Source organism: Anguilla rostrata, chromosome 3 (genome assembly GCF_018555375.3).
Source record: "Anguilla rostrata isolate EN2019 chromosome 3, ASM1855537v3, whole genome shotgun sequence".
In the NCBI taxonomy this organism is placed as follows: domain Eukaryota; kingdom Metazoa; phylum Chordata; class Actinopteri; order Anguilliformes; family Anguillidae; genus Anguilla; species Anguilla rostrata.
The window spans coordinates 66,041,662-66,055,541 of record NC_057935.1 but is presented as its reverse complement, the minus strand read 5'-3'; the positions used below and the strand labels follow the sequence as shown (position 1 = coordinate 66,055,541).

General features: G+C 46.9%; 1 protein-coding gene across 2 annotated transcripts in view; it reads right to left on the bottom strand.

Moving 5' to 3' along the window:
* aff2 (AF4/FMR2 family, member 2) overlaps positions 1 to 13,880 on the bottom strand; it is a 175,809-nt gene that overhangs the window by 108,520 nt on the left and 53,409 nt on the right. For both annotated transcript variants that reach the window (XM_064329362.1, XM_064329361.1), the window contains exon 3: positions 11,667 to 12,572. In XM_064329362.1, coding sequence (XP_064185432.1) covers positions 11,667 to 12,572 — 906 coding nt within the window. The remainder of the gene's footprint in view (positions 1 to 11,666; positions 12,573 to 13,880) is intronic.

The following is a 13,880-nucleotide window of genomic DNA, read 5'->3' as shown; positions in this document are numbered from 1 at the left end:
TAAAGAAAACATTAAACTCTTAAGATGGATATTTCACCGAGCCTGCTAACAAGCTAACTGTGTGTGTGTGTGTGTGTGTGTGTGATTCTATATGTGCTTGTTTGTGCGCATGCTCACGTGTGCGTGTGTGGGTGTCTGTGTGTGTGCATGCACGCACGTGAGTGTGTGCATGTGTGTGTGTGTGGGTATTTCACTGATTCACTCGTTAACTGTTTTTAAACAATATTCTGGATATTTTGCATATCCCTCTATGTCTTAATGAAATGCTGGCAAGAGAGAGAGGGCACATGAAAATACAAATTGGTAAGTAACATTACATCCAAGCTGTAGTGTGACATTAGCCAAAAGAAGCACTCTTAATTTCACTGGTGTGTGCGCAGTCTCTGCCTTGGCAGAGATAGCGCGTTGTGGGCTACAGGATGTGATATTTTCTTTTTTATCATGGGCTGACAAGCTGCCTATGAAAGTGGCTTTTGATGGATATTATGCAAATGATGCCAGCTGTTACTTCTAATGGGGAAGCCTCCTAATAATTCTTTCTTTCCCTCCCCAAAAAAAAAAGAGAAAAAGAGAGGAGTCGTTCATTCATCTGCCCGTTAATCCAGGTGGGCTTGTGTCCGACGCCTTTGTGTAGAGACCGCCCCGGTATGTGTTCTAATGATCTCTTTGGGACGCCCGCCGGAGCAGCCATTTCCAGCGCCGCCCTGCTCCCACACGAGACCCCCCCCCCACACCCCCCACGCACCTCCCTCCCCCCTCCGAAGGCAGAACACTGCGCCGCCAGCTCCCAGCCCGCCAACAAAGCTCATTAGCTCGCGCGCTCCGACAGCGCGGCAGCGAGAGGCGGCCCGTTCGGCTCTCTATGCACTCAGAGCGCGCCGCCAGCGGGTTCTTCAAGGTCAAATCCACCCGCCGCGAGGACAACGGACGTCTGGAGGCCCCGCGTCCCGGACCGCGGGGCGGACTGCGGCGTATGAATCACCGCCGGCTCGCGCTCGCAACGAATCGTAACAATCGCACCTTCGTTTAAAAGCCCGCTCGCGGTCATTCGGGGACCGCCGAGCCGCTGTCATTTCGCTATTTTAACACTGGGGAAGTCTCGGAAGCACGGGGAATTAACCAGTCAATGAAAGGTGGCCGCCTGATATCTTGAAAACAGCGAGGACAAAAGCCAGACCGCATTAAACTGAAAATTTGGGAACATAACAGAATATGACAGCTGAATGAGTCATTACAGCGAATAAGACATTGTAACACCTACTTAAATAATGAAAGAACAGGTTCGTTTTTTCCAACAGGCTACGGTACAAAATTATGAGTTCTTGAAACTTCAACATTTTTAGTTTTTTTTTAATTAACAAAATGTGTATAAAAATACTAAGCTTTATCAAAGTTAATGATGGAGCACATTGCCCTAAGATTTCAGGAAAACCAAAGACAATCCTTTCTTTTTCCTCTCACGGGGTTCTGCATAAACCAAATCCAATAACAATTCATTCTCTTTTTCCACGATTATTTTTTTTCTGATCCATATTTCACGGGGGGAGTCTGCACCTTTCATGTTTACGATTCACATTACCAGCTACATCAGTGCGATTGCTACAAAGGCACAAATTAATGAACTCCCAATTAATTCAGAAGCGATTATTAAACAAACGCTGATGAGCAGAACTCATCAAGCATGACTGGCTGAAAAATCCCGACAGCCAGTCACATCGACCGATTTCTGAGAGAGGAGTCTGTCGCTGTCGGTTCCCATCTCTCCCCGGCAGGAACACCCCACGTGTCTGCTCCGCCTCCCCCAAATTATTTAAGGTATTACATGTAAATATGGCATTCTACATTCTTTCGAATGTAAGCACCTTTCTGTTTTCATTTGTGTCAAATTAGGCATCGTTAACTGTGAGGCTGATGAGCAATAACGCGTCGGATTGTGATGCTGATGTTGGCCAATGAGGCGACGTGAGGGTCTGGCCATCTCAGGCTAAGGGTAGAATGGCACCATCGTGGTTTATACGGAGGGCAGTATGGAAGGGGGGGAAGGTGGCCTCCCATTCTATTAATGGGCTGATCTCAGTTCAGTTCAGAAGAGAGCCACAGTAAGGCATTTCTCCTATTTTCTTCTGACGGGGCGGATCTCAGATCAGTTCTGAAAACCATTCACTGGGCCAGTCCTTTGTTATCCAACAGGGTTCATAGTAAGCCCTGTTTCCGCATGTGAAGCATTCGTAAAAGTGTAAACACTACAAAAAAAAAAGTGGGAGCGGGCAACCCTCCAACACAGGGCAAAATCACCTCTTCAGTCTCAAGACCAGCCCTTAACCTCCGATATTCTGCAGCTTGCACTCAGAATGAGTATGCACTAGTGGTCGCAGCATTTCCCAGCATGCTCCAACCGAGCCTCCGCGCGTCGTCAAGCGCCCTCCGTCAGCTTCAGCCGCGCTTTCCGTTCCTTTTTATTTTATTATTTTACCTGGCTCGGGTTCATTTCTCCATGCAATCCCTGCCAAGGAGCACAAAGAGTAAACATGTCAAGCTCGCCTTCAACGATGAACCGACACGGACACTTATGCCCAAAACAAGACTCCAAGAAAAAAAACCTCCAGGTTTTCCTTACGCACAGGAGACAGGACTGTCACGGCGCAAAGCTGTAGCTGCTGGGTGTCTGGGAACGCACAGGTGTTAAAGGATGGTGTGATGGGACAGGTCAGCGACCTGGATAAGAGGGTCCTGCCCTAAGCTGAGGCCTGTCCAGGACTGGGCCACTGACTGGTGCACTGAAGCGACCTCGCTTTCGACAAAGTAGACCCCAAAATACATGCCAGAGCTTAACATGGCCAAAACTCCATGGTTAATGAGCAACTTCCAAGCTGGATCATTCTAGAAACTTGTCTTGGGAATGGCAGAAGAGTGTCCGTTTCATCATTATCTCATAGCTCATTCTCTCTCTCTCTCCCTCCCTCTCTCTGTACTCTTTGTGTGTGCATATACAGACACACACAGGGTCAAGCAAAAGTCACAATGCTATTGTACATTGTAAATAAAGTGAAATCTAAACACAGCATAAACGCCTCTATACACCACTAAGAAAACGCCACATTTGCATTATACATGATACAAACACTGAGTGAAATATTTTTTAAAAAGGTTAAAAAAAAAAGGTATCGCAACACCAATTAAATATTAATTATATAATAACCAAGCTAAGGAGTTGGCAGCCAACACAGGGAACCTTACAAACTCATCATGAATTTTATATATAACAGCTTTATTTAATGAGCAAATTCAATTTAATGAAAGAAGAAGGAAGCTGTTGTGCCCAGAGTGAATTATCTTTCTGCAAAGACTCCATGCTGGGCGATCCACATGCTGAAAGCATGGCCCTTTCAGTCTCCTCATAATTGAAGGGTAAGGCCTGCCAGCAAGTGCCTTGCTTTCATAGTAATGCCCAGGTAACAGCACCCTCACCCCTCAAGAAATGAGGAGAAAATTCATTTAAACCGACGTTCCACCTTTGAGGTACCCCGCCTCTCGGAAGTTTGTGTCCCCCCTGGACCTGAAATGTGTTGCTTTGCCATTCAGAATAAAATGAAAGAGGTACATTTTCCTGAACTTATCTGCTGGGTTTGGGCTTCAAACAAACAAAAGGGAAATTGACTTTTCACAGGATACACATTCCGGTCCTGGCTTATGATTATATTTGCATTTTCAAATTAAATCAACATTCCAAGCATTATCAAATTTCTAACATTCCTCATTCTTCACCTTCAGCCTGTTTCTATTTGCAGGTGGTACCCCGTAGATGCTGTTAGTTTTGTTTTATTTATTAAACTGTGCTGATATACACAGCTCTGTTCAGTACAGGAGTCATATTCAGTTCTTTTTCTTAAAAAACAGTGAATGGAGAGAGAATAAATCTTTTTCTGCTATGGTTATCAAAGTGACACTGAGCAGAAAATCCCTGGACAATAAATTAAAAAATAAAATGAAATAAAATAAAAAGAAGGAGCAGGGTTTTCTGGGCACAATACTGCCCAGCCATGCACTTGCTCAATTGTTATTTCAATATTTCAACAGACAGGCAGCAAAGGTCTCCTGAAAAGGGATTTGCTCTGTGTAAAGTAAGACTTTACCCTTTTCACCACACGCAAGACAGGGGACAGACACAAAAATAAGAAACCGTTTGGTCCAAGAGCCTTGGCGCAATTGCACAGAAAATAGCCCGGTTAGAGGGAACAGCAGTTCTGTGCGGTCACATGGCTATGAAGTGACACCTGTGTGAGAAGGAGACATTCCGCAGTGATGATGTCACAGCAGAGGATGAAGACCGTGGCATGAGCGCGGGGAAGACCGGGGTTCTGGTGCAGGACGCAGGCCTCGGCACGGCTGCCTTACCACCCATTCCTGGAAACGTTTTCCTGGGAGACCAGGGGAGAGGACTTCCATGGAACATGACCGCTTCCCCGCTGAAGCTGCCAAGAGCCGCTCAAGGAATGAACTGGCTTCAGCGTGAGACTGGCTGTCTCTCAGTCTGAGGGCAGGGTGAAATCTCCCCATGTGGTGAGAGTCTAATAACGTGATATTAAAGCAGCGCAACCAGGCTTCATCTTAAATCGAATACCACCGCTTTCTCCCAGCGAACGGACCCCGTTCCTTGACATTTGCATGTCTCCTTTGAGCACTATCCAATAATCAAAAGGACAATTCATTTGATTAGCAGTTGTTCTCACCCAGGCTGACTACTACACGCTGCCTGTATAGTTTTAAACTTAACATATCATCATTTTAACAGCGGGGCATTTATTGAAGCGGTGTAGGGTTAAGTACATTACTGTGGAATAAAAAAGCAATGCACCCTCCTGGGAGTACAACCCTCTAGTCTGACGCTCGGTTCTCCAAACATCTAGGACAAACTATCGCCAATACAATGTGTGAGGTGAAAAGAACTTAACAAAAAAGTAGTAATATAATCCATGTATATTTTGCGAGAAACAAAACATTCAACAGGTTTGACACATTGCTGGATAGCCAAGCCTGTTACAGGCAAAAAACAAAAACAAGCCCAGGCCTGGATGACCTGTTGACCTGTCATCAACATGTTCTCTTACGTTCTCGTGCTGAAAGCACCCGTAAACTCTGATGTGTGTACGGTACAGAATGTAACCTGAACAACCGCGAGGTCCTTGGCTTGACTCATTAGAATGACTCACTGCCTACTTAGTCACCAGCGGTGCTCAGTTTTTACACTAATAGGTTCCAGGTTTTTCCCTGAAAAAAAAGGAAAAGAAAAGTGTACGGCTGCATATGTATTTAGAGGCTCAATTGCCCAGTTTAACCTTGGTTGCAGTCTAATATTTTGTGAAACACCTCAAGTAGATTTTTTTAGTGCTGAGCTAACAACATCACAGCGCAGGTAAAATGCTGAGGTTATGTGATACAAAACAAAACAAAACAAAACAAAAAAAAAGCAAGAAAGATACCCTGAGTAGCACATTTATTGTTAATGTACACTGTCAATTATTAAATTATCCTTAAAATTATTTCCGACGTTTACAAAAAATTAATTTGTTATAATGTTTTATCTATAGTCAAACGTATAGCTGTGAAAAGTATTTAATTTCATTTTTGGATTTACTCAGTGAGGTAAGAGCTTATATTGTTTTGCACATTTTTCTCCTTTTTGTTTGGTTTTTTCTCCTTTTTGTTTGGTATGTTAAGACTTCATCAGTTGGACACTAAAAGACTGCTGGTCTCTGCCAAATCTGAGGACTTGGAAGGCCAGAGGCAAAACCGTGTGCGATAACGAAGATGAAACCCACCATAACAGAAACAAAAATAACCACCTTGCTATCCATCTACTTAAGAGAAATGCTATTAAGTGACTTACCAGCAGGGCCAATCAGGATTTGGCAGGAAATTAGCATAAACTACAAGGACGTGCGCTGACATTCCCCATGTGATTCTCACCCCCCCATTATCCTTTTAATCTCAGCACACTGCCCTCCCCCTAAACGCATGCCTTCAGACAGAGACGAGAGCCAGGACTTAGCATGCAGCCAGTACGCTCTCTCCATTTATGTCTGATCAAAACGAGCAATCAGCCGGGGGGGGTGTGGATTCGATCAGCGCGACGACTGTCAGATTTCCGTGGTCTCCCCCCATCGTCCATCAGCACAGAGCTGTAGTCTTACGAGGTTAATTGTGACCGACCGGCTGCCAAGAATCACTAAAAGACAGTGACTCTGTTCCAGCATCAACCTTAAAAAAAGAACACGCTTCACACAATCAACATGACTCAACAGGCAAAGAAAATTCTAGAGTGTCCAGCAGATGGAGAAAAAAAAATATTCTATGGATAGACCACGGTGCTCGGTGCTTGAGAGACCGTAAACTAAGAAAAATATGTCTAATTAAGAACTTGTGGACACATCTCGCTAACAAGCTAGCTAATTGGCATGTAGCTACTGTAGCAGTAATGCTAACTGAACTGCACATTTTTATATTGCAGAAATGGATTGACTTACTCCATGAATTTGCATTAATATCGGGCAGTGATGATCACTTGATGCTAAAATGTTTGTTTTTGTCTTGCTTTTTCTATTTCACATATTCACTTTACTGTCAAACACATTGCAGCTATATTTGCTTGGAGCTCAGTGTCTTATTTTTGCACAAAATCATCCTTTCTAACACAATAAAAGCTCCTGGCGACAAAAAAATGCTTATGATTTATTTCTGATTGGACAATGGTCATTACATTGAAAAAAAAAGTTAAATGTCCATGATACGTTCAATAATCTTGAAAAAATAAGGATACGTACACTTCATTTTTTTGAATCACATTAGTTCTATAAGCCCCATCCCTCATCTCTTTGGGGAAAAATAAGAACAATGTGTAAGCAAAGAAAGACAAGCCTACATTTCTTGTCCACAGAACAAAACTGTAAAAATAAAATAAAAAGACAAGTCCTTAACATTTCAAGCGAGAGTGTTCTCAGAAGAACCTTTAACTGCACATCTCTTCTCATATCCACAACAAAGAACATCTATTCACTTCACCGTTCCTCTGCAGCTCTGCCTCAAGGGCTGGCGATAAGAGTATTAGTTCCATGAAGCCCACGTAAAGCCAGACGCTGCGACTGTTTTTGGGAGGGATCAAAACGGTTATTCGGTCGTCAGTGCTTTATGATCCCGACACACTTCCTGGGTAGCCTTTCACAGAACGCCGAATGCAGTATACTAATCAATACACCCGGCCAATAACAGGATGTTTAAAAAAATTTAAAAAAAACATTCAGCTAACTCGTCTTTCTCTGCCATACTCCGATGCTGTCAAAATATTTTCCCCAAGAAGGGATGCTAGATTCTCACGTTTCGTTCTTGGCTAGGGTAGCGAGTTCCAAAGGAATATATATATATATGCACCTTAAGATCTGATTTTGTGCTGATGTTTTTTGACAGAGATCGTGGAAAAAAAATGCAATCAGCTCAAAAGGTCAGGCATGCAGGCATTGAAAGCTGTTTCACCAGGTGACCGTGAGAGTCAAAGGCAACCTTATTATCGCCGTACATATGTTTCTGTACGCCACAAAAACGCTGTCCACCTGGGTGGCATAGTCAAAACAAGAAAGAAATATATGGCCTGTGTGGTGGCTGAATTGCTAGAAGCCCTTAATGCCAGGGCCTCAAAATACATACAAACAAATAAAATTCTCCCCAAACAAGAAATTCCCAAGAGAGCCCTTTCAACAGAATCGACCGCTCGTTTATACTGAAACAAAACAAGTCGAATTCAAAGTCCTTGAAGGTGTTTTTCTTTTCTCCTAATGTCTTCCCAAAATAAAAAAAACACTTCCTAATTTTCAACATTTAATATGAAGAAATCACATAAAAATAATTTTCCCTCATGTGTCTCCATCTCTTCTCTCTCTCTCTCTCTGCATGTCTGTCAGTCTCTTTTTGATTAACCAAGAGTCCCATTAGGGTCACAGCGAGTCATCTGTCAGCAAGACAAAAAAAGGTGCCCCAAATTCTCCACCCCCTTCCCCCCACTCCAAGCACACACCCCTCCACCCCCCCCCCCCTCCCATCATGGCGGCGGGGGCCAGCTGGAGCCTGCACCACAGGGGGCCCCCCCCACTCACCGCCTGCCCCCAGCTCCAAAAACAACATCCATCTCCATTTTGCCGCGAGCGGGCTGCTCTGAGAGCAGCTCTCCGAGCAATTAAAATTCCCCCGCTCTTTTTTTATTCCTTCCACATGCTTAACTGTATGGTGCATCGCCGCCATATGCTTCAGGACGCCGGATACCACAATTTAGAGCGGAATTGCCTTTCGCTTCCCTATTAAACAAAGCAATAGAACAGCTGGCCGGCTGGCTGGCCGCGCTTCGACGGCGGCGCGTCAACCTGTTTCTGGCGCGCGTGCGAGCGCGAGCGCGCGGCGTCCTCGCTCACCGACGCGCCTCGTCCTCCGTCCGCCTCTCGCCCGCGAAAGGACGACGCGGAGGGAGAGGGTGACTCGTTTTTTGGAAGATGGCGGTTTTCCGGGGCGTTCGTCCTCGCGTGAGGGCCTCCTCAAGGCTCCATCTATCCCCTCCCACCACCCAGCACCCCAGTTTTAACGCACAAGGGAGGTTTCCGGAAGGTTCTCCGCCGCCGTTTCGGCGGGAGGTTTTTTTTTTTGGCGAGCGGACGCGCGCCGCTGGGATTGGCTGTCACGTCGTCGGGCCGCCCCGGCGGGCCGTCTGATTCGGAGGCGGCTCGTCTGGAGACGGGGGCTTTCATCGGCGAACGCGAGCTCCTCTCTCCGGGCTGCGCGTCGCCCACCGCAGAGCACACACAATCCCGCGCTCGTCTGCCGCCCAGCCTTAACGGGCGCGTGCATCGCCGGCATGACGGGCGCTTTCATTTTATTATATTTTTTCTAAAAGAGTGTCACCGCTCATGATGCTGTTATACTGTTCGAAGACGTTCCTTTATCCCGCCGCACAATGAAGGCAATTACAGGAGGCGTCACTTCAAACAGGACGCGCGACACGAAAAAAAGGCGAGGAATCCTGAAAATACAACAAATAGAAGTGTCCTATTGTACATCGCTGCTTCCTCTCACACGACCAGAACGGCTTGTAGTACCCCATGAGCCTTCTGGCCTCTGTTCCATCCAGCCACCCCCAACCCCCCATCCACCCCCACCCCCCAAACCCCAACCAAGTACCCACAGGCTACCCTGACCCCGGCAGTTATGGGGAACTCTCACACAACATGTCACATGCCATTTTAAGTGCATCTCCAGGCCGGGGTGCCTGTCGTCTCTGACAGATGCCTGACTTTCCGCGGCATGCCTCTGTCATCAGACGTCCTCCCAAAGCAAGGAGAGTCTCAGGAAAGGACAAAACAAATCAATTTTAAAGTCAAATGTAAAATGACAAATTTAAGTAAAACAATTTAAGGCTTTATCCTTCCTAACAAAAAGAAAATTCTAAATCCTTGACATTTAATGAACATCTCTCCTCTCTCTCTTCCTCCCTCCCTCTCCCTCTCCCTCTTCCCTTAAGAAAACGGCGTCTAGTTCTCATCAAAGTAGCACGGCTACTCTCGCTACAGTCAGGCTAAATTCCCTGGATCATTTCTCACAGAACAAGCCCGGGTACCTTTCGACGCATTAGCATTTCATTGTGAGGCATCCTGGCTCTGATATAACCACTGGCAACGGCACAGAAAGGAGAGCCACATAAAGAGGCTCGTAAACGTCCTCAGCTCAGATAATGCGTCCCATCCACGGCCACGGCCCGGTGTCCCAACCAGAGGACGTCAGAGAGCCCCCCCTTCCTGTCCCGTCTGAGAGGGCCCCCAGTCTGACTTTGGCGATAAACTCAAGACGCCCCGCCATCTCGCAACCTTCTCCCCGAAGCGGTGGTAAATCTGTAACATATGAAGGTGCTCTAATGCACGTAAATCAGAAACATTAAACATCCCCCCCTCTCCATCTGAACCGGAGAGCTTTTCCCTTCTTCTTCTGTTTTTTTTTTTTTGGAATTGGAGAGTGATGGTTTAAGCCGTCAAAATAAGTACATTACAGCTGGGGCAGGAAGGGAGAGCAGCTTTCTTTATAACAACAGTGACAGCCCTGTGTTTCGCTGAAAGGACCTACGGAGACCAGGGGGGGAGAAAAGCTAAGCTGCGTGAGAGAGTCTGGAGATACAAGCCGGCATTGATGTAGAGCACTGTAAACTGTCCTCAGCACGACAGGACACTGAAGATCTTAGACCGACGGAGAACACACCCAAGGGTGCCCCCCCTCCCCCCCCCAACACACACACACCAAATAACTGCCAGATCTGCCATTTGTGTCCTTTTCCCCCAAACATTTCCTCCACAGACAGGGGAGTGCTGCTCCTGATCTGTCCTAAATTACGACAGCACGCTTTTAAACGCCCACAAAATTATTTCACTCCAGGTGCGAAGAAGAAAGTTTGAAATAACACATCTGCAACCTCGGGTGAGAGATAACAATAATAGCGGCGGTGTGAAACGTATAAAAGCCGAATTTCAAAGCAATCCCATTTCTCACCGTGAAAAAAAAAAAAAAAAATAAAAAATAAAAAAACATCCCCCAGCTCCCCACTGGCAGAGACAGGCTCTCTGTACCGCCCCTGGCCAGCGACGCTGTGCGCTCTCCTGAACGGAGCGTTAAAATGAACTTCTCCTCCCTCAAAACATTCGCGCGAGATAAACAGCCAGAGTTAATCTGTTTCCCTCTCCGAAAAACGCCACCGCCACAATAGACACTTAGCCTTTCTGTGAGGATGGCAAAATGGCATGTTATGACAAGTCTTCACTGGGTAATAAACTACACACGAGACTTGGGTGGCCAGGCAGCCTTAAAACGCAAAGTGGTAGGATTAATATTACATGCGTGTGTGTGTGTGTGTATGTGAGTGAGAGAGTGTGTGTGTGTGCGTGTGTGTGTGTGGTTATACTGTGCCTATAAAGTTGCATTTAATGTATACATTTCCTTGGATTCTGTTTTAAGTACAGGTAATTACTAAGTGTCGCTGATGTAATCTCAAAGCAAACAATAAATTTTGTCCTAAGCTCAACTTGTAAAACAGCAGATATACAGCTATGCAGGATGGTTTAAATAGACTAACCCAGCTCCACAATTTAAAGATGCCAACGGACCAAAGACAGAGCTCAGGACATGAAACTGCTCTTCAGTTGCAAACCTGATGGTCAGCTTTTAATAAAACAAGGATTGGGCAGAATCACATCTGAATCAAAAAATCCTTTATTCCTAATTACCACATCACAAGGGGAAAAAAAGAAGCCGTTTCTGAAAGCCATTAGTATACTAGTGCACGCCAAAAATAACCTTCCCTAACTGGCTCGTTTCACATGAAATGTGAAATTTGAATATAGCTGCCTATTAAGAGATACTCCATTATGTCATTCTCTCGCTTTCCCTGCCAGGTATTAATGCCAAACTGGCAAAACCAGAGGAAAAGCAATGGGGCCACACTCAGGGTGGCCAACACCCCTCCCTTCCACCCTTCACTTCCAAAGGTTCAAAAAGAGGACAAACGGAAAGTTGCGTTTCTGGGTCACACGCAAGTGAGCGAGCGAGCGAGCGCCTTCGAAAGGAACGGAATCAAAGATGGCGCCTACCTCTCCGGGCTGCGGCAGGGTCAGCTTGGGCAGCTTGCTCTTGGCGCTGGCGCCGGCGGCCTTGCCGTCCAGCAGGGCGGCGAAGGGCGCGCCGCCGTACCCGTCCCCGATCTCCACGGGGGGCTTGAGCTCCGGCGAGTCGTTGGGCACCTGGTCCTGGCCGTCCATGGGCCGGACGTAGGCGGTGGGCTTCTGCTGGACGGCGCTGGGCTTGCAGTGCAGGCCCTGGGGGAAGGTGGGCGTGGACAGGCCGCTGGGGAGCAGCGACGTGGAGGCCACGGGGGACCCGGACGCGTGGGGGCCCCCCAGGTCCTGGTCCGCGGGGGACTTGGCGTGGCCGCCCTCCTTGTAGGCGTGGTCGGCGGAAGGCGGGGCCTTGGAGGCCTGCCCGTGCCTCCTGCCGTGGGAGGACGAGGCCGCGGGGGCGGGGCTGGAGTCCCCCTTGTGCGCCGGCTCCGCCTGCCCGCCGAACGGGTCCTCCAGCCGGCCCCCCTGAGGCTGCTCGTGGGCGGACGTCCCGTGCTTCCCCCGCCCGCACGGAGCCCCGCCCCCCTGGACCCCCGGCTGGCCGCCGCCAGAGCCGTGGCCCCCCCTGGACCAGTCCGAGGGGCGGGACTTCTTGGAACCCTGGTGGGCGTGCACCAGGGTGGAGCCGGACACGGAGGAGGACTGGGGCGGGGGCATGGGGGCGGAGCCCTGCTGGGCGGGGGCCGTCCTGCCCCTCTGGCCCTCCGGGAAGAAGCTGGGCTGGTCCGGCTGCTTCTCCATGGGCGTCTGGGGCGCAGAGCTCTTCGGGATGCCCACCAGGTGGCTCTGGTTGGAGTGGTTGGTCAGAAGCTCCTTCATCTCGTCGTAGTTGCCCAGCGTGTTCTGCACCCGATTCGCAAGGGCATCGCCTTTATTAGTCTGCGGGGGGAAAACAAGCAAACGGTTAAAACGCGCGGACGCCACCTCTCCTCCTTCCCCCTCTCCTCATCCAATCTCCATCCCAGACCGCGATTGCAAGAGGAGAACGGAGTGTCACTAAGAGAAGACGTGTGACTCCAGAGACGGTGGCGGAAGCACCGTGTGCTGCAGACTCCATAGTGCGAGCGTGCCTGGGTGAGGAAGACCGTTACAACAGCTCATCAAGCACTGTCAACTTTTGTTGTGCAGTTATTTGCTGATGGAAAAAAAAAATGGTTCTCTCTCTTATCACAACAGCTGATGTATGGTGGTGCTGTAAGGGAACCGCCCACTTCACTTTAGAAACAATCATTAAAGAAGAAGACCCATCAGTGTGGACCATTAATCTGTTTTTTTTTTGAGACAGTGTAATACCTTCAGAAGTGATTCAGCAAGCAGCATGGTGGGTATTACGGCGTGCATCTATTAAAAATATACCTTCACACTCTGGGATGGGTTGTGCCCATCCCCCTCAAGCCCCCCCCCCCCGCACCCTCAAGTGGATTGACTTGATGCATCTGTCTCCCACTGTAAAGAGTCAGAGTATTCGTGATTTGGTAATGCAGGAGGAAAAAACAGGCCAATAATCTAATCAAAACATACCTGGAATCTGAATTACATTCAATCAGGCGCTGTATTAGAATTTTTTTCCAGTAAAATCAATCCGAAAGAACCGACTGGTTCTAAAGTATCCCTCTTAACATCCAATTTTGAATTCTCTGATTGTTTTTTTGTTCTCCAACAAGATGCCCCAGTTCTAGGTAATTGTTTTTCTTTTAGATTTTCCAGCATATCAGAAGTATCTCCCAGAACAAGCACAGCCAAAACCAATCCATGCCTTTTTTAACGATCAGCACATAGCCTAGTATTGTTTAATATGTGGCAAATTTCAAATGCCCTTGCTAAAACTGCTATAGAATTACAACTAGTTTAGTATACTTAACTGAACTTTTCCATGTATAAAATGCAACTATGTACAATGGTGACATTCATAAAATAAATAAAAAAATGCACAGATTCTTAAGCAAAGATAAAATCAGGCATACAATTTCCTTGTATGAAATCATTTAAAATAGCAAAATCTTGCAGTAAACAACAATTAGCAATAGAGAACAGTAAACTAATTAAATAAATAAATAAATAAATAAATAAATAAACAAATAAATAAATAACTGTATGACCCAAATAAATGGTTGACGTAGAAGAGAATGAAAACCATTTTAATGCACAATCATCTACCACATAATTAACAAGTGTCATTTACAGTAA